Here is a 24992-nt window from a genome sequence, read left to right on the forward strand (position 1 = left end):
TTAAATGTATATGGTGCAAGGAAAGCTTGAAGCCCTTTATGACATGAATGGCAACTTCGTAGAAGCCATCCAGACCCTGTGCCTGCCATACCACCTTGCAGTAAAAGCTAGTGATCCTTCAGTATTAGTGAGGCATATTTTTTCTTTGCTGCAGCCCTGCATGGCCCCCATGCAGTCTTTGGATAAGTGTATGGAAATTGACTTGGGCAGAGGCGAGAAGGGACTGAATGGCCCTTTTCCATCTCTGACTTCTGCAATTCTGTTAATAAAATAGACATGTGAATGCTAGGGTTGTAAAATTCCATAAGTGGGTTCTGCAGCTTTTTTCCCCTGCTGTGAACCACCTGCTAGAAACTACCTCGCCCTGCCACTGTGTGTTTGGTCTGTTTTATTTATAGCTTACCATTGAGCCACCTGTTGCTGTTTCACAGCTGCAGGGGTTCATAGTGAGGCAAAAATTCATTCATTCACCTACTGTTATTTCCCTACAAATGGGCACAGACTCTTCACCCATGCCTGCTCAGTACATAAGAGAAGGCTGCCACTTACTGTGCACAGAGTGGGTGTAGCCCCCAAATTGAGGAGCAGGGCATGTGTAATTTCACTTAATGTACATTGGGAGAGGACCATGTGCCACCTATTTTATTTTTTTTTAAAGTGACCAAATGTGCCCAATATGTCCAAACCACATTTCATATAATCTTTACAAACAAAATTCAGACAGAAGGTTCAGCTTGCCCCCACTCCCTTTACCCTTCAACATAAGTTACAGATAAGCCATAAAGCTCAACAGACGCAGGCTCCTTCAGTCAAGTGGGGAAGGGGGTTTCTCAGTGCAAAGTCCTTGATTCTGGAATTCCCAACCAGATGTTTAAAGCCACGGACATATAGTTTGCGCACCCAAGGACACTACTCATGGGGAGAGGCATCTCTCAGACAGACAGTATTAAGCTGTGTACATGGATGTCAGCACCTGAGAGCAAAGAGGAAATGAGCACACTGCAGTGACTCAATCTAGAAGGCACCAAGGGTCAAGGAACAGATCTAAAATAATCACAATCAATCAGGTGACAAAGCAGCAGATCACCACACCTTAGATCACCATCCAAGAGGCCCGGGCGCATCCCCCTGGCAATGCCTAACTCCTCCCTGCACACCAGTTATTTTTTTATCCTTTTTGCCTCCCTTCACTTCCATCAGTGCCCTCCAATGTTGTAGTTGCTTTGTCCTAGCAGGGTGATACAACAGTAAATTTGCTAGGATTCCTTTAGATTAAAAAATTCTACAGACCAACTTGCAGATCTGTTGTGAAATACAATTTTATTTATGACTCAGTTATAGATAGCCACTAGCTAACTGTGGGGCAGAAGGTACATTTCTACCTCATTCAGTAATAAGCTCACACATTATAGGGCTTCTGTGGTTTAGTGCAATAGTCTGTCCTGACTGTCTCATGAATGCAGTCACTGTAATCAGTGTTACATTTACCACACTTGCAGTTCGTGGCCACTGGGTAAGAGTAATAGGGGACAGTGTGTCGTGGGCAGCCAGGGAGTACCACTGTTCTGTACACCATGTCTTTATATGTGCACACATTCTGGGACAGGGCACTTTTGAGGAGTAGCTTCTTACCATTGATGTCCTACAAAAAAAAAAAGAGAGATGTTATTCTGTTTTACTGAAGGACACACAAGTGACCCAGAGACTCAAGACCACCCTGAGTCATTCTGATTGTGTTCAGAAGGCAGGCATCTTTCCCTGCAGACTGTAATGGCTGCATTTCTAGTGTAGTTCTACTGAGATCTCTCACTGAAAATCTGCATGTGAATAGTCTCCACATCTCTATAAAGACTTCCACATTATGCTGCACCTGCTGCCTGGCTGAGGTAAATCCACACGTGACACCAGAGCTCCGTGACCTGCACTGGCTGCCTATTGGTTTAAGGGTGGAATTTTAGGTGCTGGCTCTAAGGGTAGCAGGGGACCTGCCTATGTGTGAGAGACACCTCTCTCCCCACACCGTACTGCCATCACTGTGATCAGTGCATTGACTTACCAGCTGCACACATGATGAGGCAGAAGTTACTGAAACAATTCACTTAGTAATCTAAGAAAAATTCTGTCCCTCATTAAATGGAAGAAGAACCTCTTTTCCATCCTAACCCCCAAATTCATAGGAGAAAAAGCCATTGCAATGTGAGCGGCAGCTGCCAATCTTCTACTACAAGATTTTTGCTATAGGCACCAGATCCATCAGATGGCTTCTCCCACCTCCCTGCATCGCCTCTGTGTCTGAATGATTTGCCAAATGTGGCAAGTGTGTGATTTTCTATCTATTGTAAATAATGTAAGAAATTAATAGTTTGTCCCGCTGATTTTCTAGAGGAATTAATGAGTGAGCTCAGATGTTCATACCACAGCAGTGGGCACAACAGAAGCACCCGCCTAGAACAGAATAGTGCCTGGTACCCGTGTCATGCAGAATCCAGCACAGATGGTTGTGTTGATGGCCAGGCAGTAGGCACATTCTCTCTTCTCCACGTGGATGATATACTCAATGGGAGCACAAAAAGACATTGCTTGCCCAAAAGTCAGGCCAAAGAGAAGGGACATCAGAAAGATGGGACTCATGCTAGATGAAAAGACAAAATATCAAAGGAGAAAGCGTTAGATGTGGCCTTCTGCCATATTCTGAAAAGCAGTCACTGGGGAACCAGTTATATTATTCCCAAAAGTGAAAGACAACGAAATTATATCTAACAAGAACCTGACAAAGTTCCACTACCCTCAGTCCTTTATCTGAAATAGTACTGACTGCTGCCAGAGGCAGGGTGCCAAAACGTGGAACAATGAGACAAATCTCATGTTCACTTCCTCCTATTAAATCCCATTACACGGAACTTTCTGTTAATGAGTCCTAAAATGCTGACACAATAAAATAGCAGGAAGTATCCCCAACCCTCCCTACTAAAGGATCTAAGAAATGTGACAAACGAAAGAAACAATGAGCGCTAGAGTTCAAACCCAAAACCATTCCATTGGCTTTAAAGAAAGCAAGTCCTATAAAACGGTGAAAAAATGAAAAGAAATGGCTGTGTAGACAGACTACATAATCACACTTCTGACGCTCCAACTGGCTGTTTTAATTAGAGGCCCATTGACTGGAGCTGGTGAGATATGCACACTGCCAGTAATTTAAGTAACATTCTAGTAAATGACAACAAATGACAGAACATCAGTAAAGAGTTCAAATCAATCAACCATCTACCAGCTCTGCTGACCTTTCGCATACATGCTGAGGGATCCCTAGAATGAAGTTCTGATTAGCTCCAGGGTCTGCTCAACAGCCTCCAAAGTACAAAGTTAAACTGACAGTGTCTACAAATTTATGGACATCATCCTCTGAACTCTCTCAGCCTCTAGTTTCCCCAGCCAAAGCCATTATGTTGTCCAGTTTACAACACCCAGTAGCTGCAACAATGCTGAACCTGCAAAGACCAACCTGTTGGCAGCTGAATCTTTCCTCAGTACAGTAGCCTGTGTCTGCATTGTGGAGTTGGAGAGGCTGTGACCCAGCACAAGCTCTCACTGTGCTTTATACTCTCCAAGCTAATACCAGGCTGAGCATACTGTTTATATAATTGCATCTGAATTGCTGCTTTCTTATCTCAAACCTATCTATTGAAAATTCATACTGAACTATAAGGCAAATGTAATTGGAACAAATGTTCCACTTATATCCTCACATGGAAACTGGGACTGGAAATCTAATTACTTTAACACTCATTTTCCTCTCAGCCTTTTAAACCAAGTGTAGCTTTAAAAAAGCTTTTATTGATGAGTTTAGTGACTACACAGGACAGTAACATCATGACAAAAAGGCTACCATGGACATATAGCCAACCTGGGTGCTTAGAACTGAGAGCTGCTATAGGAATTACAGATGATTATTTTCCCCTAATTGTTTATTTTGGGGAAGGACTTAACTCTGGCTCCCACTGGATGCAATGTGACCAGAAACCAGACAGATATAACAAAGAGGCAGTAGCATGCACAGAAAGGGCTAGATTCACAAAGGAACTTAGATGTGGAGATGCTGAGTGGCACCATGCCTAACTTTCAGGTGCCTAGAAAATCACTGGGATTAATGAAGTCGAAGTCAGGCACTGGGGCTCCCTGTACAATGAATGGGGAGAGACAGGCATCCCAGAATGGGATTCGCAAAAGCCAGCATGCTAGGCAGTTCCCCATCTCAACTAGCCAATGGGAGATTCCAAGAAGAGGGGGGTGTCCTAAGCTCTCCTCCACTCAGGAAGTTCAGCACCTTGCATTGCTTGGGATTTTCAGTTGCAAACTCTCTCATGTGGTTAGGTGACGACACCATTTTTGCAAGTAGATGCTCCCTCATAACTTTTAGCAAGTGGTTAGGGTATTCACCTGGGATGTGGAAGACTTCCAGCTCAAGACCCATCTCCACCTGAGCTCACTGGGCTATATATGGGACATTCTGATATGTGGTTCCCTCAGTCTGTCCTGTTGAAGCTGTTCCACTGTAAATAAATAATGACTCACTCAACCAGAGCAAGAAAGATCTCAAGCATGAGAATGACTCTCTATCCTGATGGTTAGAGCACTACTTGGGAGACTCAGGATCCAGTCTCCCTGCTCCAACTACTTTTTAAAATTATTTCTTTACAATGGAACAGCTTCAACAGCAGAGACTGATGGAGACCCACATCAGAATATCCCCTTGCTCAGTGTGTAGGCACTCACCTGAAATGTAGTACAACCCTGTTCAAATCTCTTCTCTCTCTCCAGTAGAGAGGGGACTTGAATGCGGAGGGGAGGGACGATGTATCTCACAACATCCCAGTTGAGTACTCTAACCAGCGAGCTGAAAGTTATGAGGGAGGTCCTCTCTGCCACCCGGCCATTTTGCATCCCCTATAGAGATCCAATTTAGTAGATGAGCTATGACCACACTTGGTGGATCAATCCCCACAGGCAACTTTGGCAGAGGAATGCCTAAATTCCCCCAGCTCATGCATCGTTCTGGGGCTTAGGTATCCAGAGGTCTGGGGTAGGGCTGCAGTGCACATGCAGAAATGTAGGCACATAGAGAATGCTTACTGCAAAAATTTAGGTGCCAAGCAAGTTGTGACACCTACTGGCTTCAGTGGCAGATTATGGGGTTGTGAATCCCAGTGGGGCTTCATTCTGGAATACAGGTGCCTAAAATGGCAGTTAGAGGCCTAAGTCCTTTTGTGAATCTAGTCCAAAATGAATAAGATTCAAACTGTAGCTAATCTGAAAAAATTCCCTCAGTCACTCCACCATTTCACATGGGAACAGGAGTTTTCATCTACCCACACAAGCAGATATAGAAATGATTTGGGCATTGAACCTATTTTGCAAAAGATTGATCGCAACAATTGACTCAAAATTAGTCATATCCAATGGGAGTCAAGTCTCTAGAAACAGCTATATGCAGCATGGCTAGAAGCACCATATTCAATATCTATGTCTGGAGAATGTCTAGAAATGGGAGTGCTCAGGTCCCAGTGGAGAGTGGACAGATACTGGGGAAGCACTCTGGGTGGCTAAGGGGGTTGCGTGGCTGCATGTGAGTTGGCCTCGATGAAACGTGTGCATTCTCATTTATAGTAGGGCTGTTGCTCTCTCCTGCTTCATCAGGAGCCAACTTGCCTTCCCATCTCATTTATTTTGTCCTTTGAGCTTTTCTGGTTCTTACTCCACTGTTAGCATCCCAGACACATCCTCAGTAACCACTAGCTGCTGTTAAGTTTTCATGAATCTGATCCAAAACAGCCCCGTTCTCCATTTACATGGACATGAGAAATACAATACAATTAAGATTAACTTGACTTCGGTGAGCACACAGTGATTTGGGCAGGAGGAATCCAGTTAGCCCAGACTAGTGCCAAGCTACTCCACTCGCTGGCACATTAGGTTGCGTCACTGCCATGACTTCAGACTGCAGTACGTGTCTCCTTGTTCTGGGTAGTCCTTCAGTGATACCATAATGTCAGAAAAAACACATTTTACTCCTCCCACCTCATTTCTCAGGGTCTCTAATAATGGGTTTCTTTATATAACCTGCCAGGAATTAGGTATGACTCTTTCTGGCTTAAGGGTATGAGTGTAGTATTAATTGTACTCTCGGTAACATCTGTCTATGCTGCCTCAGCAGTAAAATTATAATACTGATATTTTGCTACTATTACTATTTAACTCTTTCTTGTCCTGATATAATTAAAATGTAACTAGATATACTGTTTGTATGTGTACATATATTTTATACAGGTGAGTGTATGTGCATAAAACTAGTCTCAGGGAATAAGTTCCTGCCTGAGAAAATCTAATATTTACAAGCATGCACAAGGAGACTGGAGTTTCTGTTGAGATCCAGAAAGGATAGAAAAGGTCAATGCAAGAGAAAACATACTTCCTCCAAAATGTGGTAAAGGGGAGATAAAATCCAGTGAGATGCAAAAACTGCATAGACACCTGTCCTATCCAGAGTCCCTCTTCCAGTCCTGCATAAGTCAAAGCACTGGCATCTGACACGTCACCTTCCCAGAATACCTGCAAAGGGTGCAGTTGGGGAACAACTAGTGCCTTTCACCCACAGATCTCAAAGTCCTTTACATATAGGACCCCAGGCTGTTGGGGTTGTGCTTGTATCTGTTGGTCCTGACATGAGGAACCCAGTGGATAAGGAATTAATGTACTCTCACCATATTACATGCTGTTTATATTTAGCATGAGCAAACAGAGGACACACCCAACCAGAAAGGTATACACTAAGTACTTCAAAAGGGGTAATTTTCCAAAGCTGAAGAATATTATGAGTGAAACTTACTGGGAGAAAACCTTTAGACACAAAAATATGAATGAAGATTGGTAGTTGCTTAAGAAGAGTTCATTATGTGTCCAAAAGAGCCACAATTCTACAGTCACCAAAGAGGAAAACTTGGGTTAAAAGCCCATCCTGGTTTAGAGGGGAAATAAAGACATCAATTAAAAATATATAAACAAATGGAAAAAAGGGAAATCAAGTAGCAATCAATTTAAATTGGAAGTAATAAAGTGCAGAAAATAGATAAAGGAAACTAATGAAATCAGGGAAAAATCCCTTGCTGACAGGGCCAAGGACAACACGGAGGAGTTTTTTTAGTATGGAACAAAAGAAATCCTAACAATGGTGTAGACCCATTCCTAGATGGAGACAGTACATTTGTTAATAGCAATGCAGAAAAGACAGAAGTAGTCAATAAATATTTCTGTTCTGTATTTGGAAAGAAGGATGATGTACTGGTATCATATATGGAGGATTGAGTACTTTCCAGTCCATTAGTAACTGAGGAGATAGTTAAACAGCATGTATTAGGGATAAATATTTTTAAATCAGCAGGCCTCGATAACTTGTACCCAAGAGTCCCAAAAGTGTTGGCTGAGAAGATCTCTGGCCCGCTAAAGTTAAATTTTTAAATAAATCTTGGAATACTGGGGAAATTCCAAAAAACAGGAAGAATGCTAATGTTGTAGCAGTACTATAAAGGTCAAACAAGAGGATCCAGGTAAGCAGTAACCTGGCTGGCTTCACAGCAATCCTGGGAAAAATAATGGAAAAGCTGATTCAAGATTTGATCAATAAAGAATTAAAGGATGGGAACCTAGTTAATCGCAGTCGATATGATTTTAGGGAAAATAGATCAAATCAGGTTTGTTTGACCTCATTTTTTTATGAGATTATGCGTTTGGTCGATAAAGGTACAGTACAGTACAGTCGATAAAGGTACAGTAGAATCTCAGAGTTACAAACACCTCAGGAATACAGGCTGTTCATAACTCTGAACAAAACATTATGGTTGTTCTTTCAAATTTGCAACTGAACATGAACTAAATATAGCTATAATACTCTACTCTCAAGAAAAAAATGCTGCTTTTAACCATCTTAATTTAAATGAAACAAGCACAGAAACAGTTTCCTTACCTTGTCAAATCTTTTTTTTTTAAACTTCCCCTTTATTTTTGTAATAGTTTACATTTAACACAGTACTGCTCAACACAGTATTTGCTTTCTTTCTTTTCTTTTCTTTTTTTTTTTTTTGGGTCTCTGCTGCTGCCTGATTGCATACTTCTGGTTCCAAATGGTTGACCAGTCAGTTTGTAACTCTGAGGTTGTCATAAACATACAGCTAAGGGTAGCATAAAATCCCTTCTACATTCTGATTAACTAATTAGCACTATACAGTATCAGTAAAGCAAATGTTAACTGAATTAAGAACTAATTGAGCAACCCCAAATAGTAGTAGTTGTAGGCCTTTCAGGAACTCTTGGTGTACCTAAAAGTGTGAACCAAAGTAAGTCTTGCGAGAATAGTAACACTAGGTATTAGCTAGCAATGTAAACACATTTTTGAGAGGATGATACAGGAACACACATACCTTTCAAGTAACTACATAAACACATTCTTAAAGAGAATGGTACAGGAATACACAGACCCCACATAAAATAAGGAAGTAATGACAGAATAATGGATGAGGATGTTTTGTTTGAACTATAAAGGTACAAGTGCAAGGATAGTAACTAATAACATCTGGAATGTAATACGTAACTTGTTTGTATCATTGTATAAAAGGAGAAGTCACAGGAGGGGCAGTTTTGCATTGTCCTAGGGGACAATATTACATTGATTAAGCAGCTACCTTGTCACTCGCATCCATTCATTAGTGAACCTGCAGCTTGGTACGTGGGGCTCTGATACTGTGCCTTGTTGACAATAAACCTTTGCTGAGCCTTCACCACTGAACCGAGCCTACAGTCCTCCTTTAGGAGTAACCTGAGGTGTGCTGAATCAATAATCTATGCAGGTGCAGAATGCACAGATTCTCCAAGCATTAGCAACACTAACAGTAGTCGTCAGTTGGGTATCGCCATCAAATGGAGGGTGTTTCTAGAGAGGTTCCAAATGGATTTGTCTAAGCCTACTGCTTTCTACAGTTTCATCAATGATCTGGAAGTAAAAGTAAAAAGAACCATTACTGATAAAATTTGCAGATAACACAAAAATTGGTGGAATGGCAAATAATGATGAAGACAGGGCAGTCACACAGAGTGATCTGGATCACTTGGAAAGTTGGTCCCTTTCAAACAAAATGTGTTTTAATATAGCCAGATGCAAAGTCAGAAATCTAGGAACAAATGTCTCCTACAGAATGGAGGACTGTTCCTGGAAAGCAGTGACTCTGAAAAGGAGACACAGTGGACAAACAATGCAACCTAAGTTCTCAGTTTGACACTATGGAAAAAAAAATCTAATGCAACCCTTGGATGTAGAAACAGGGAGCAGTGAGTAGGAGTATGGAGGTGATTTGATGGCTCAAAGCTAAAGCCAGAACCATTCAAATTAAAAATAAGGCATACATTTTTAATTGGGAGAATGATTAACCATTGGAACAAACTACCAAGGAAAGTGGTGGATTCTTCGTCTCTTGATGTCTTTGTAACAAGAATGGATGTCAAACACGTTATTGGTCTCCATACAGGGATAATTTGGTGAAATTCTTTGCCCCGTGTTATACAGACAGACTAGATAATCTAATGGCCTTTTGGGCTTGAACTCCATGAATAAATTCAGTGCTACAGGGAGCCATTGCACAGAATCTGGCACGGTGTATGAAGGCAATGGAGCATAATTCATCACTATGCCTGGTGGTATTTCTGTGGTACATTTGTTCATTGCAACTCAATGTCCTGACTAGTGACTTTTTCAACCTTGCCACCATTGGGCTCAATTCTCTGCCTGTACCACTGAGGTACCCGAGGCCTCATCAGACAGGATATAAGTCTGCTGTTTTCTCCAGTGACTTACATAAGCCATTAAACTGATGGTGTGCAGCCTTCCCTTGTGCACTGGACTGTGTAGTTCCCTTTCACCCTGGGCCTCTGTCTAAACTTGGGGATCCTCTCACTGTAGCTAGGTCCCTGTCTGACTGCCTCGCTGATTCCTGCCACTATGGTCTAAGAGCATTTCCTTAAGTTCACAAGGCTGCTTTTGCAAGTGTCTCCCTGAATAGTCCAGTAGAATCCAGAGTTCTCTCTTAAGACTCCTATCGATCCATTTCTCCTCCTGACCCACTGTTGACCTGGTGCCTGCTCAGTTATACAGATTCTCAATGTGCCACTGCAGCCCTCGAGCTCTCAGCTGCATTCAGTGACAGTCAGTCACACAGTGAATTATTTATCTCTAGCCTTTCTGCTAACCAAAACAATTAGTTCTCTGACATCAGTAATCTACATTTTCATGAAGTGAAAGCCGTCTGTGCTGCTGCTACACAAGAAATGTTATGGGTGATCATAATGGAAGGAACCAAATAAGGGGTAAAAATATGTGGTTTGGTATGCAGGATTGTCAGAAAGATTCTGGTAGGCCAGAGACATTCTATACATACACTGGCATTCACTGAATCATTTGACAAGGATCTACAACAGAGAACAATGCCTAATGTCAAGATAGAGTCAGGATACTATTGGATACTTTTTATTTATTTTATTTATTTATTTATACTTTTTATTTATTTATTTATTGGATACTATTAATTTAGGCTTAAATAGAGACTGGGAGTGGCTAAGTCATTATGCAAGGTAGCCTGTTTCCTCTTGTTTTTTCCTACTCCCCCCCCCCCCCCCCAGATGTTCTGGTTTAACTTGGAATTAAACTTGGAGAGTGGTCAGTTTAGATGAGCTATTACCAGCAGGAGAGTGAGTTTGTGTGTGTATGTGAGAAAACCTGGATCTATGCAGGAAATAGCCCGACTTGATTATGTAAAGAGTTGTCACTTTGGATGGGCTAGCACCAGCAGGAGAGTGAATTTGTGTGGGGGGGTGGAGGGTGAGAAAACCTGGATTTGTGCTGGAAATGGCCCACCTGTTGATCACTTTAGATAAGCTATTACCAGCAGGACAGTGGGGTGGGAGGAGGTATTGTTTCATATTCTCTGTGTGTATATAAAGTCTGCTGCAGTTTCCACGGTATACATCTGATGAAGTGAGCTGTAGCTCACGAAAGCTCATGCTCAAATAAATTGGTTAGTCTCTAAGGTGCCACAAGTACTCCTTTTCTTTTTGCAAATACAGACTAACACGGCTGTTCCTCTGAAACCAGTCAGGACAGAGAATATCAATAACAAGAGGAAAGCAATGACGGAAAACTTTGTAGGTGTTATGAGTGGGCTAGCCCATACATTTGTGTGAGTAAATCTGTTCTTACTACTACATGTAAGATTCTGGGTTTTGGAATTTAAAAAATCTCCATGTTTGCAGATAATACTGGAATTGGAGACAAAGCCAACATTTAGGAACAAGGCAGCTAGATCCCAAAGTATTGGGATAGTTTAGGTGATTGAGCGGAAGAAAAATGTTCGGAACAGGACCTCAGTTATGGTGCAGGAATCATTGCCGGTATCATCCCAAAGCAGTGCTCCAGTGACAAAGGGAAATAAGATCCTAGCAAAGAGATAGACACATTAGCTTTCATATTTAAAATGTTTGTGGCTGATGAATTTTCAAAGTCCATTTGTCCATCGCAGGCTCTCAGAGTAATCTCTTCTAATGTTTCCTTCCAGCTCTAATCTTTTGTAATCAACGATTCACAGACCACAGTTCTGCTCCTCTGCTTCCAGGATTAGCTGCAGTATTTCCTTACCAACCAAGGATTTCAAAACTAATACTCTCTCTTCGTTGCATAGCATATGATAACGATCTCCATTTAGATATTGAAAATACAACATGGTCCGCTTAATTATTGTTGTTTATACAGAACAGAGCACTGTGTGCAGCCAGAATGACTGGAACTGAGGTTTTAGCCTTGTCTACCCAACTTTTCATCACTGATCACAACTGTAATTTTAGTATGTATTCAGATCTGCTATCAATAAATCATTCTTGCTGCACATGAATCTGTCCTAAGAGAAGGCTGAGTCTGTGAAGTTCTATTGCTCTTATGCACTAATCTCAAGGTACTTGCAGTTTGACTCCCTCTCTTCATAAAAGCCATTGAACTTCAGTGGAATGTGTCCTATCTTTGAATATTTTGTGTGCACATGTGTTTGGGGAGGAGAGGACACTACACCCCTTTCTGAAGGGCAAGCTGGAAGTACCAATGAATGTTCATCTCTCTTTCAGAACTAGAAATCAGAGGCAGATACAGGTATTGAAGGCCAGGATTGCCCCTTACCCTTCTATCTGCTGTCTTGCCTTCAGATACAACTGGGAATCTTGCAAAGAATGACTGCAGAATTTATCCCTGAAGCCTCCGTCTAGTAGTCTGTGCTTCCTCTCTTTATATTAACCACCTAACTCATTCTAAAGTTGGGACTCATCTGTAATTGGGCCTGGCCCATGCTTCAGTTGCAACAACATGGATTAATTAGCCTGGCAGACCCACATTAACCATTTCATTAACTGTGGGGGGCATATACCCCATCACAATATGAAAAAAAGAGCAAAATTCCCCTAAGAAAGGTTTCTTGACTCCTAAGATTAACAATTCTACAATAAAGAAATGTTGTAATCTGTGATGTCCCTGAGTGATACTTTCATTAATTTCCAACTCCCTGTCTAGTCAGTATCTCATACTTACACTACTCAGCCTTATTATTTATGCTGATTCCTTACAATGAGAATATAATTATATCTATTAAAAACGGGCAATTACATGTTTCAATGGATTAGAAACACAAGAATTCCTAGACTGGATCAGACTGGGGTCCATGTAGTCCAGTCCCATCTCTGCCAGTGACCAACACCAAATGTTACAGAGAAATGTGCAAGAACTCATGGTTTGTGTGTATAAAAAGATCTTCTGTACTTTCCACAGTATGCATCCGATGAAGTGAGCTGTAGCTCACGAAAGCTTATGCTCAAATAAATTGGTTAGTCTCTAAGGTGCCACAAGTACTCCTTTTCTTTTTGCGAATACAGACTAACACAGCTGTTACTCTGAAACCTGTTACTTAGTGGGTAATTAGGGAGAAATCTGCCCATAGGTGAAGCTTCTTCCTAATCCACGTTAGTAAATCAAAAGGAAGTATATCTAATGCAGAAGTCAAGCTGTGGAACTCTTTGCCAGAGGATGTTGTGAAGGCCAAGAATATAACAGGGTTCAAAAAAGAACTAGATAAATTCATGGGAGGCTAGGTCCATAAATGGCCTTTAGCCACGATGGGCGAGGATGCAAAACCATGCTCTGAAGTGTCCCTAGCCTCTGTTTGCCAGAAGCTGGGAATGTGCAACACAGGATGGATCACTTGATGATTACCTGTTCTGCTCATTCCCTTTGAAGCACCTGGCATTGGCCACTGTCAGAAGACAGGATGCTGGGCCAGATGGACTATTGGTCTGACCCAGTATGGCTGTTCTTAACCCGTGTAATGCAACTGTGGATGTATTCTGTATCCATATAATTGTTTATCCTGCTAAGATCTTGGTTTCAATGACATCTTGTGGCATTAAGTTCTACAAATTATTTGTACAATGTGTAAACAAATTTCTTTTTAATTTTGTTGCCTTTTAACAAACTAAAAAACAAGCTGTTGAACAATGGAAAGTGGGTGTCTTAGAGCTTTGGAAGCACTCTATGCCTTTCCATCTGTGACAATTTAGGCATGCTCCATTTTTAGGTTACCTATGCCCCATGAACTATTCTGAACTGAAATGCAAATACTAACATTTATTTGAAAAACTTTGTCTACAAAATAATATAATGGTAGGAAACTTACATTACTGTCTCTGTAAAATAAAAACACCAACTTTTATTCAAATTGGGTTTTATTATAAAATAAGTAACTTTCCAAACTTGTCTTCAATCTGCTTTGCTGAATGTAGTTGTTAACAAACATAGCAAAATACGTTTTGCTTTGGCCATTCTGGATTTCATGTGTTTGTTTCAACTGGACTGCTGTTCACAAGTTGTTTTAATTACAATCTGTTATGTGAGTTTTCAAGAGACATTGTGAGAGTCAAAATTTGCCCGTCATTTTGTAGCATGTCAGCCCTTTATCTATCCAAATCTATCCAGGTAAGATTTTTTGCCACTGCTTTTCAGGTGCCACAGTTTGACCTAAACTACCTGGGAAAACAAAAGGTCCTCTTTTCCACTTGTACTGTGAATGCAAAATGGCACGTTAATGATTTACCTACCTGTGAGTGTTGCCAAAACAATTATTACGTTCAGTCAGTTAATAGGCTTGAGGAGATTTAGTACTTTATTCTAGCACAGGTAAGGGATGTTCTCGTAAATCAGGAAGGGGATTCTACTGGTAAGTTCATTTTTCCTTTTCTTTTGCATCCAAGATATTAATAGTGCTACTGTGAGAGAGTGAGCCAAGAGCAGTGGCCTTTTTGCAGGAAAGTTTTTCAGAATGAAAAGGGCTGATTTAGTTCCCGAATCCAAGGTAGATATATGGATGAAACCTGCCCCCAAAAAGACTTCATGCTCTGTGATAAACTTGTGTTTCTCCCAGAGAGCTAGCATATGAGATGGATAAAGAGAAGAAAACAGGCCTTGAAAACAGGACAATCACTCTGGGGAAAAACCTACCACCACTGACACTGTCCTAAACCAAGAGTTGTTCCTTTGGCTTCAGGATCAGAGACAGCAGAACTTAGCCCAATAAGAGAACATGCAGTCAAACCTGCTTTTTACTTCCAGCCTACAAGCACCAGCTCACCGAACGATTCCGAGATTGATTTTTTTATATTAAATATAATTTATTCCCATCTTAAAGCCCCTTCATGCTATCAATGGTGTAAAGTGATCTTAATGTAAATGAGAATCAGGATTTTCATCTCTGCATCTTCTTCAGAGTAACATAGGAGTGAAAGATGGAAAAGACATTGCAGATCATCAAATTCACATCCTTCCTCAATTCTGAATTTTTACTGTTTATCTCCAAGAAACGCGAATCCAAAGACACAGGCGATTAGAGACAAAGAGAAAGCCGAGAAATCTGCTTCAGCTGAAGAAATGGGCAGTCAAGAGTTGGGTAGAATACTGACACTCACAGGAAGGAAAGAGCCCCTGGAATATAGGGATAATGGAGCTTCACTTTTCCTGGGTCTTGTTTTATTACTTTCATTTAATTCCTGTACCTTAATTTTTTTTTTTTTTTTTTTTAGTCCTTTTGTATTCAGAAGTTGCATTGAGTATTATCTTTGTTCTGGGTTTAATTTGTCCTTTACTGTAACTATAGCTTTCAGAGTAGCAGCCGTGTTAGTCTGTATTCACAAAAAGAAAAGGAGTACTTGTGGCACCTTAGAGACTAACCAATTTATTTGAGCATAAGCTTTCGTGAGCTACAGCTCAATGCATCCAATGAAGTGAGCTGTAGCTCACAAAAGCTTATGCTCAAATAAATTTGTTAGTCTCTAAGGTGCCACAAGTACTCCTTTGTAACTATAGTGCATGTCTGACAGGTTTTCTAAAACTCACTATTTCTGATCAGAGAATGGTATTGCTATTAGCAAGAAGATTTAAACACCTACACCACTTCTGAGGGAAAACATTTGAAGAGATTGCTACATATATTCTTTACAAGAGTCTAAAATTGTCTCTAGGTCTGCAAAAGCTGCTTTTTAAAACTATTGTGAAATTAAGTTATTGGTAACTGCTAGCATGACACACACACCTCCCTGTAATGTGACCTTGCTAGATTCATGAACAGGTGAACCCAACCCTAGTGCATTTATCTCTGACTAATCGCAAAACTCCACTGGTTACCATAGAGACATCTCAGTGTTTCACCCTGCCCTCAATGGAGTGTATTCCAGAATCTGAATAAACAGGAACATGCTACGACAGTGTATCTGTTACTCGGAACTACCTGCAGGTACAAGTGCCACCGTGTTTCATAGATTAGGTGAGTTCTGAAAGTACTATTTTGATATAATTTGTTCTGATTTGATATTTCCATATGGCATTTAAAATTTCCACTTATTTTGAGTACTAAAGCACAGAATACAAAGTGTGTGGAATGTAACTGCGTCATTAATGTCAGCTCACAGCTACAACTCACCCGGAAATACTTGGACACGCTTGGTTTGCACTGTAGTTTTAAGTTCCGAAAGTATTTGATATTTCACTTGGAGTCTGTAAATTTGGGGTTTCTTTGCAGTTATTAAGACAACTTGTTGGTTTGACTTACAATGTGTAGTGTTGTGTCAGGTACTGTATCAACTCTACTTTATTCTATTGTTTGACAAAACCAAAACAAACAACTGATATCTAAATCCCAAAATACTGGCATTCTGGGCTAAAGCAATAAAAACAAGCTAATAATTTTGAAATAATAGGTAATATTCCAATTTTCCATGCTTAAAAAAAGGCTTATAGGTGATAATAGAAACTACAGTGATTGACATTTAAATATTTTAACAGGAACTCATGGTAAACACAGAAACTAGCTGAGTACTGCAAACAATTTTCCATTAATATTCATTCATACTTGTAACAAAATTGGCTTCAGCTGTGTTTTCCTTCAAACCTCCCTCCCTCCACCCCCCCAGCTTGTTTTCTGCAAATCTAGAAAATAAGTTCACTGGTAACAGTGAATATTACTGACAAGAACATTTGCAGAAACCGTAAATTTTAAGTGAATATTGCAGAATATTTGCTTTAACTTCACACCTTAATTCATTTTAACTTTACTACCTTAATTCATATTTACTTTCCTGAGTGTCCCTGTGTAGATAAGCAAGCCCTCAAATCCCAAGTAATAAAGCCCAGCTAATGTCACAGCCATCACCCAAACCTCCTGCAGGAACTAGCCCACAGGTACTAAGCTAATCTATTTTGCTTATCTTCATGGCTTTGTTTGTTTGTATATTTGCATAGAGAAGGGTAAATCTTCAGCTGAGCAGAAAGAGTGAGAAGCCATAATGGATGGAACACAACTTGCGTGTGTCAAGCTCCTTTTGATTTATCATATAGTAGTGAAGTTTTCTGTTCAGGCTGCAGATCAACCTCCCCCTGTGAACGAAGACATGCAAACAGAAGCAACATCCAATGAATCTGGAAATACAACCATATCTAGAAGCATTGTAATGTCCACCATTTCAGATAAAGAAGCAGTTAATACAACCACAGTGCAGAATATAAATGCCAGTTGGAATACAATTACTGTGCCAGCAAAGATAACTAGTTCATTGGCTTTAACAACTTTGTCACATTTTGTACGAAGCACTCTACATCCCCCCAACACAGACAATAGCAGCCCTTCAGATATTGCTATTAGATTCAACACTGTTGTGACATCACCTACAGTTTCAACCTTTAATCAAGCAACTGATAAAGATTCTAATCCCAGAATGTCCTCAGTCACATTGAAACCAACAGCTCAGTCTTCTACGGCCACACAACTACATACTAGCAAAGCTTTGGATTCAGTTCCTATAACACAGGCTTCAGGTAAGTGTCATTAGATTCTATGGCAGCATTTCCTAACCTGCGGTGTCAGACTAGTTCACTGTGTGCACCCAGCTGTTGGAAAGAAGCAACGGCATCAGGCATTGGGGTTCATTGTGTACACACAACAAATGTGTCAACAAGTATCAGGTATTGGCTGCTTTCAGGGCACCAACATTCCTCGCCCCCCCCCCCCCCCCCCCAGCTTACGTGTTCAGGGCCCCAGGCCCTGGGAACAGACCATCAGCTAAAGTTTCTCTTCTCTGTTCCCGTGAACTCAGTTCAGCTGCAAGAGCCATCATTGGATGCCCAAAAGTGTGTAACTTCTGTTGAGTGGAGGACTTGAGGAGAAGGAGTCTTTCTGGGAGGGGAAGGAAAAAAAATTTTAATGGAAAACCAAAGATTTGAAAATTACACAGAAAAGAAAAAATTCAAGATGAGAAGGTGGAAAGCAGAGACAGGAAAGGACAGAAACAAAGAGACATGCTGAGCCAAGTTGTCAAAGAGTATGAGAAAGAGGGCCACCCACGCCTTCTGAAAAGTAGGCACAGGTTGATGGAACAGGTATTGGGGATCTATGCTAGCAACATAACAAAGACAAATCATCACGTAAGCCAACATTTTAAAGTGTGGTGGCTTAACGTTAGATAACTATATCCTTTTTTAGGCCCTTACATCAAAATGACCTGATTTTCAGATGGCTCACGACCCACAATTCCTATTGCCTTCAGTGCAAGCTGCAGGTCCTCAACCCCTGTGAAAATCAGGTCATTTTAATTTAGGCACCTAAGTATGGATTTAGTTGACTAACTTTATGTACCCTGATTTTATAAATTTCGACCATGTGCTATATCTTTGATCTGCTGTCATATATTTACAGTAAACCTGGGAGGGTCAAACCCAAACTAAAACATTTACTTTGAAAATTCACCACAATAATAATAAAATAACCAGACTTTACTACAAGACTCATTTGAATAAACACAGCATCTTGGGTGTGTTGCTGTTAGGTTGCCCCATGGCAGCTTGGAGGTTAAGGCAGTTCAAATCTATTTTAGGGAGGTTTTTTAACAGAGCGGTTAGAATTTGAATCTGTCTCTTTAATACTTAGCACATGAAAACCTTCTGTAATGCCATACTGAAACCTAAAGATTGAGATTTGTTGTTTTTGTAGCTGTGAAATAAGAACAACTTTCTAAATGATTTTATTGAAACAGGAGGAATTCATCTAAGGAATTCAGAGGCCATTCTGATCATTATTTTCAGCAGCATCCTCACATTTGCTGTTCTAGCAATTGTCATATGCAGTCTTGATAAGTACAGGAAGAGAAGAGCTCAGTATTCCCATCACCCACTATATGACACCTCTTCTGAAACAGGTTGGCATATTTTTAATAAGATGTATCATATAAACAAACGTGCATTCTATATGTGCACATTACAAATTGTTTATTCAAGGCAACCACTCCCCCCAGTAATGAAAGGCAGCAACCCCTGAGGAAGAAGGTGGTAACTTTCTAACACTGTAAAACAGTGGTTCTCAACCTATTTACCACTGTGAGCACATATGCAGCTCTCTACGTGTTATGTGGACTTCATCCACACAATATACATACTATCTGTGTGGCCCTGAGGGTGTCACACGGGCCGCAGCTATGTGCTGATTGGGCTGCAAGCAGCCCATAGGCCACGGATTGAGAACCACTGGTGTAAAGTAATGCTACACAATGGTCTAAGTGCCAGATCTTCAGTGGTTGTAAAGCAGTATCGTTCCAAATATTTCAGTGGAAATACACCAATTTACACCTGCCGAAGATGTGACTTTTGGGCAGAAACTGAGAACTTACCATCTTTTCCAATTACAAGTGGGGGGAGGGATACCTCAGTGGTTTGAGCATTGGCCTGCTAAACCCAGGCTTGTGAGTTCAATCCTTGAGGGGGCCATTTAGGGATCTGGGGCAAAAATTGGGGATTGGCCCTGCTTTGAGCAGGGAGTTGGACTAGATGACCTCCTGAGGTCCCTTCCAACCCTGATATTCTATGATTCTATGAACTGTTGTCAACAATTAGGCAGGCAGGTTTTGAAACTGGAATTTGACCGAGAGTGTATATTATTATACTTAAAATTTATTTATGTGTTTGTTTTGTTTAAATGAAATTAATTATGTTAAATGAAATAGCAACAATGAAAAATCCTTAAACACGGAGGGCCAGATTTCAAAGGTATTTAGACACCTAATGTGCCTAGGGGCTTTAAAAAAACCCATCAGGCACGTATCTGCATCTTTAGATGCTGCTTAAAACAGCTAGCCAAATTCAGACTGGAACCACAATAAAAACAGGGCACTTTAGTTTTATTGCAAGATAAACTAGAGAGGTTAGCATTATACCCCCATCTGGCATTGACCTCACCTAGTTTATCTTGCAGTAAAACCAAAGTGCCCCATTTTTACTGTGTGTTTATATCTAGGTAGCTTCAGTTACCCCAAGGTAAAACAACTTTTTTAGCAGTAAAGACAAGGCCAAAGAATGCATGATACGCACACCCACCCAAAGTCAACTTTGGCACCAGTGCTTCCACAGCAGTAAACAATATTTGTCATTTATGAAAGCAAGAAAGCATATGGGTACCATGGGCCTTTTGTTACAGAATCTTGGCTTACATCCCTTGGAGCATATTTCATTTAATGGAAGGCTTACAGTTTCATAACTTTAAATGAAGTGGGAACTGAAAAGACAGCCAGTGACAGTTTTGACAAAAATCTGCTTGTTAATCTTGCCACAGTGTATAATTAGAGAGAATCTTCAGAGCTGCTGATGACATTGTAACAAGCCAAAGAATCCTTTGTACTGGCACACTATCCTACAAATAAATCTGGAAATCTTCCAAGATATTTATTTGTTTAGCTTACAATAGAGACGCATTAATGAGACAGTCCCCAGAACAAACTCTTTTTATCTCTAGTCCTTGTTTTGTATCATTGTTTTGTCTTTTACTGACTATAGCAGTGGTGACAAATGCAAATGAGACAACACCAGCAACTTATTTTTGGATAATAAATTTGGTAATTCATTTTATCAGAATTTTGCACTGGTAATTAGGGTCACTTACTGAAAACAAGTAATTATTTAGTATCTGGAGGTACACTGGGATTATCGTTTTCAAACTGTGCCTATCTCTAGTTGGTGAGATGCTTTAGAGATCAGATTCTGAAAGGCTATATCCTCCCAAGAACTGGTTAGGTGGATTATCTTCACAAAATAAAATGTAGTATAACAAATGTATAATGTGTATGTACTTCAGGTATAAATTAGCTGAGTTAAAGGAGGTGAATCACAAATATGCCTAATAAATTGATGTCAACAGAATCACTAATATAAATTTGAATTAAAAAGCCATTGACAGAGAATCATCCAAATATTTCTTTGTATGGCTGATACATACAAGCATTGGGAAAACGACAGCTAGAAATATGCTTGTGCTGATTATACTTCTTGCAGATAATAGTAGAATATAATTTTCTTGAATTGAATGGGACTGGACAGATAACACGGATCTGGGATAACCAAGCATTTAGTCTAAAAACTTAAATAAAAATGCACAGGAAAATGCATCAATGCTTCAATAGTTAAATGCTTCAGTATTATAAATTATAACCTTTAAAAATATTCTATTTTCCTGACTAAATGGATACAAATAAACCCGCATTTCCATGTAATAACAGTAATATTTTTGTACTTACTATAACATCTTTCATGGACTATTGAAAGGGCAACTGGCTGGCAATTAAGGATTCAATAAAATCCTGTATTAAATTGACACATCTGGGTGGTCTCTCACTCAGGTCTTGACTGAGAAAATATTCCCTGTTAAAACATGTGAAGATTTGTCAAAGTACTTCTACATTTATCATACCCCCTCTTTTTTAATACCACTCACCCAAAACAACCTGGCATTCTTTCAGTGTTTTCTGGTACTTCTATTACTTCTTTTATTAAAGGTTATTTTATTAATATTCTGATCAGCTTAACAGTTTGTTAGAAACAGATAATTTCTATCACTTTACTACCTGAAGAATGTACAAACCAAAACACAGATTATAAAGAAGTAGATTAGCCAATTTTTCATTTGCTATTTTTCATTTGCCTCCTATGCTATCTGGATTAGTGCCTGGGACAATGACGCTTTTTTATGTTTCCATTTTTACTTTAACATATACAGTCAATCCACATATACACAAAATAGTAGTTCAAGGTGAATACATGGATTTTAGGCCTTGTGATTTGCTTGAATATGCTACATTTCTCCCCAGAGTACTTTAATAATGCTTTCAATATTTTACAGCTGACATATACACTACTCCAGACGACACACTGATGATATCAGGAGGACTATATGATGCACCAAGGATTTATAACCCCAATATGACTGTATTGGACGATGATGAGCTTCAAGCTGAATACTTACCATTTGGCTCCAGACCTGGAAAATTCAGACTTGAAATTTTATCTGGTGAAAATGAAAAAGGACTTTCCCCAACCTTTGATAGATTTCAGCCACCACCACAACACTCATAATGTAGTAATAATGCCAGTAGTATAAAGCACTCTCTTTAATTCGTTGTAACATTTGTTTTTAAGTAGCATTTTATTACAATATTAATAATTATACTAGCTCTTAATCAATAGACCGTAATGCACTTCACAAAGGAGGCAAGTACTGTTATCCCCATTTTAATGATGGGGAAACAATCACAGAGAGGTGAAGTGACTCACCCAAGGTCACTTAGCAGGACTGTGGCAGAGCAGGAATAAGTCCCAGGTCTCCTGAGTCCCAGTCTACTGCTCCATACTCTGTGTATGCCACTCTTCCCCACAGCTTCAGTTTCATGCCCAATATACTGATTAATATAATGCTACTTGTATATGTTCGGTTATACATGCTCAGTTATACTGAAGATATAATTTATTTCTCATAGGAAGTCTCATTGCAACACTGGATTAAGCCTTTCACCTAAGCAGGCAAGCATTCACATTCCTGGTATGCAGGGATATAGCAAAAACATGAAAATGATTAGTAAAGGTTAAACATGGATTTTAAATCTTAATCTTACTGCTGCAAAATTTTGAAATGCATGGATTTATAACTGGGTCATAAAAGAGACGGGCCAACCACTATTCTTCGTTCCCTAGCAAGCTCAGTGAGTAATTAAGGTTCACATTTTAAAATGGTCTCTGAATTTAGGTACCACTGTTGTTGAACAGAACAAAAATGGCAGCACTCAAAACTTGAAATTGACTGTTTTGAAATGAAATGGTAATTAATAGATACTTGGAGCCCTGGGTGAAATCTGGGCCTCATTAAAGTCAATGGCAAAACTAATAGGGCCAGGATTTCACATCTTATATTTAAGAGGGAGGAATTAATTTTTTGTTGCAAAGCAGCTACAGATGTATCAATAGTAATATCCATATCCATAGGTGGTTTTGACTGTCAACAAACTAAGTGATTGCAGGGGAATAGTTGATTTTGAGTCACAGCCCACATACATGGTTCTAAAAAAGTAATTAATGTATTTGGCAAAGGTTAACACAGAGAGTTTTACAGTATTTAGAGAGAATAGTCTCTGGTAAACTGCTGTTGTCTGTGTTATAAGAGGGTCTGTGCATTGCCTTCTAATATATCTGTTAAAAAATATACATACTGAAAAAAACTAGAATAGAACACAATATTCTGTGTTTGTGTCAAGTCACTACTTTCCTGTAAAAAAAGAACCTGTCTACAAATGATCCTGACTACTCAGAAGCTGCGACACCCCCTATATTCCAGTCACAATATTCTGAAGATATTTTGTACATCTTTTAAATCCCCTCTGTTAAATGTTTATCTGCTTTAGCTATATGCACTGGAACAGTTATAATGACGTAAGCGTCATTGCTCAATAGCCAATATATCAGGACCAAAGTTTGTAGCTTAACTTCTAGACACAGAGTGAAATCATGATCCCAGTGAAGTCAATGGGAGTTTTGATTAACTGCAGACAACAGCAGCATCTTCCTTGCCACTCAGGCCCATGACCCATGTGTTGTATTTGATTCAAACCTGTCTCTAGGTCCTCACAACCAGGCTATGTCTAAAACTTGCAGATTCTTTCTGCATAATATCTCTAAGAGCAAGTCTACACTGGCAACGCTGAAGCGCTTCCACAGCAGTGCTTTAACGTGGCTTGTATGGGCACAGCACAGCGCTGGGAGAGAGCTCTCCCGCAGTGCTCTAAAAAATCACCTCCACGAGACCTGAGCGAGAAAGTTGCAACGCTGTAAATTGCCAGTGTAGAAAAGCCATAAGACACAGACTTTCCTATCCACCTTCAAGGCTAAAACTCTGGTCTCGGCTCTCATCATCTTCCATCACAATTATTGCAAGAGCCTTCTCTCTGGCCTTGCCCTGCTCATATGCATTCAGAATGCTTCTACCAATATCATTTTCCTAGCCCTTCACTTTCACCATGTCAACTCTCTCTTTGCATCCCTCCATTGGCTTCTCCTCCTCTACAGCATCAAAGAAAGGCTACTTGTCTACACTTCACAGCCTATCACCACCCTACAAGGGAAGTGGCAAAGTCTACAGATGATACAAAATTACTCAAGATAGTGAAGTCCAAAGCTGACTGCAAAGAATTACAAAGGGATCTCATACGCCTGGGTGCCTGGACAACAAAATGGCAGATGAAATTCAGTGTTGATAAATGCAAATAAATGCACATTGGAAAACATAATCCTCACAAAAGCTTATGCTCAAATAAATTTGTTAGTCTCTAATGTGCCACAAGTACTCCTTTTCATAATCCCAAATATACATACAAAATGATGGGTTCTAAACTAGCTGTTACCACTCAAGAAAGACATCTTGGAGTCATTGTGGATAGTTTCCTGAAGCCATTTGTTTGATGTGCAGCAGTCAAAAAAGCTAACACTGTTAGGAATCATTAGGAAAGGGATAGATAGTAAGACAGAAAATATCAATGCCACAATATCATAATGCCACCCATACCTTAAATACTGCATGCAGTTCTGGTCATCCCATCTCAAAAAAGATATATTAGAATTGGGAAAAGTACAAAGAAGGGCAACAAAAATTATTAGGGGTATGGATCTGCCATCTGAGAAGAGACTCAAAAGACTGGGACTGTTCAGCTTGTAAAAGAGATGACTAAAGGAGGATATGATAGAAGTCTATAAAATCATGAATGGTATGCAGAAAGTGAATAAGGAAGTGTTATTTACTCCTTCACATAACACAAGAATCAAGGGTCAACACAAGAACCAGGCAACAGGTTTTAAAAAAACATAAAGAAGTACTTCTTCACACACTGCACAGTCAGTGTGTGGAACTTGTTACCAAGGGATGCTGTGAAGGCCAAAAGTACAGCTGGGTTCAAAAAAGAATTAGATAAATTCATGGAGGATAGGTTCATCAATGGTTATTAACCAAGATGTTCAG

At 39.9% G+C, this 24992-nt stretch overlaps 2 protein-coding genes across 7 annotated transcripts; one reads left to right on the forward strand and one right to left on the reverse strand.

Moving 5' to 3' along the window:
• Positions 1 to 1301: 1301 nt before the first annotated feature.
• TSHB (thyroid stimulating hormone subunit beta) lies at positions 1302 to 21323 on the reverse strand. 2 transcript variants are annotated; one of them, XM_048826869.2, is made up of 4 exons: positions 21232 to 21323; positions 17699 to 17849; positions 2470 to 2632; positions 1302 to 1642 (listed from the first exon to the last, which is right to left on the reverse strand). In XM_048826869.2, the coding sequence occupies exons 2-4, from the start codon at positions 17788 to 17790 to the stop codon at positions 1400 to 1402; spliced, it is 498 nt and encodes a 165-aa protein (XP_048682826.1). In that variant the 5' UTR covers positions 17791 to 17849; positions 21232 to 21323; the 3' UTR covers positions 1302 to 1399. The 2 variants fall into 2 exon arrangements, with proteins under 2 accessions (XP_048682826.1, XP_048682827.1); XM_048826870.2 differs by lacking the exons at positions 17699 to 17849; positions 21232 to 21323 and adding an exon at positions 3503 to 3596.
• Positions 14262 to 23218, forward strand: LOC125625158 (uncharacterized). Of its 5 annotated transcripts, none has more exons than XM_048826865.2 (4): positions 14262 to 14345; positions 16919 to 17491; positions 18706 to 18867; positions 21834 to 23218. In XM_048826865.2, exons 2-4 carry the CDS (start codon positions 16963 to 16965, stop codon positions 22064 to 22066), a joined length of 924 nt encoding a protein of 307 aa, XP_048682822.1. In that variant the 5' UTR covers positions 14262 to 14345; positions 16919 to 16962; the 3' UTR covers positions 22067 to 23218. The 5 variants fall into 5 exon arrangements, with proteins under 5 accessions (XP_048682822.1, XP_048682825.1, XP_074978204.1 ...); XM_048826868.2 differs by having other exon boundaries at positions 14301 to 14345; positions 17035 to 17491; XM_048826864.2 differs by lacking the exon at positions 14262 to 14345 and adding an exon at positions 15809 to 15944.
• The last annotated feature ends 1774 nt before the right edge of the window (positions 23219 to 24992 follow it).

Source organism: Caretta caretta, chromosome 21 (genome assembly GCF_965140235.1).
Source record: "Caretta caretta isolate rCarCar2 chromosome 21, rCarCar1.hap1, whole genome shotgun sequence".
Taxonomy (NCBI): domain Eukaryota; kingdom Metazoa; phylum Chordata; order Testudines; family Cheloniidae; genus Caretta; species Caretta caretta.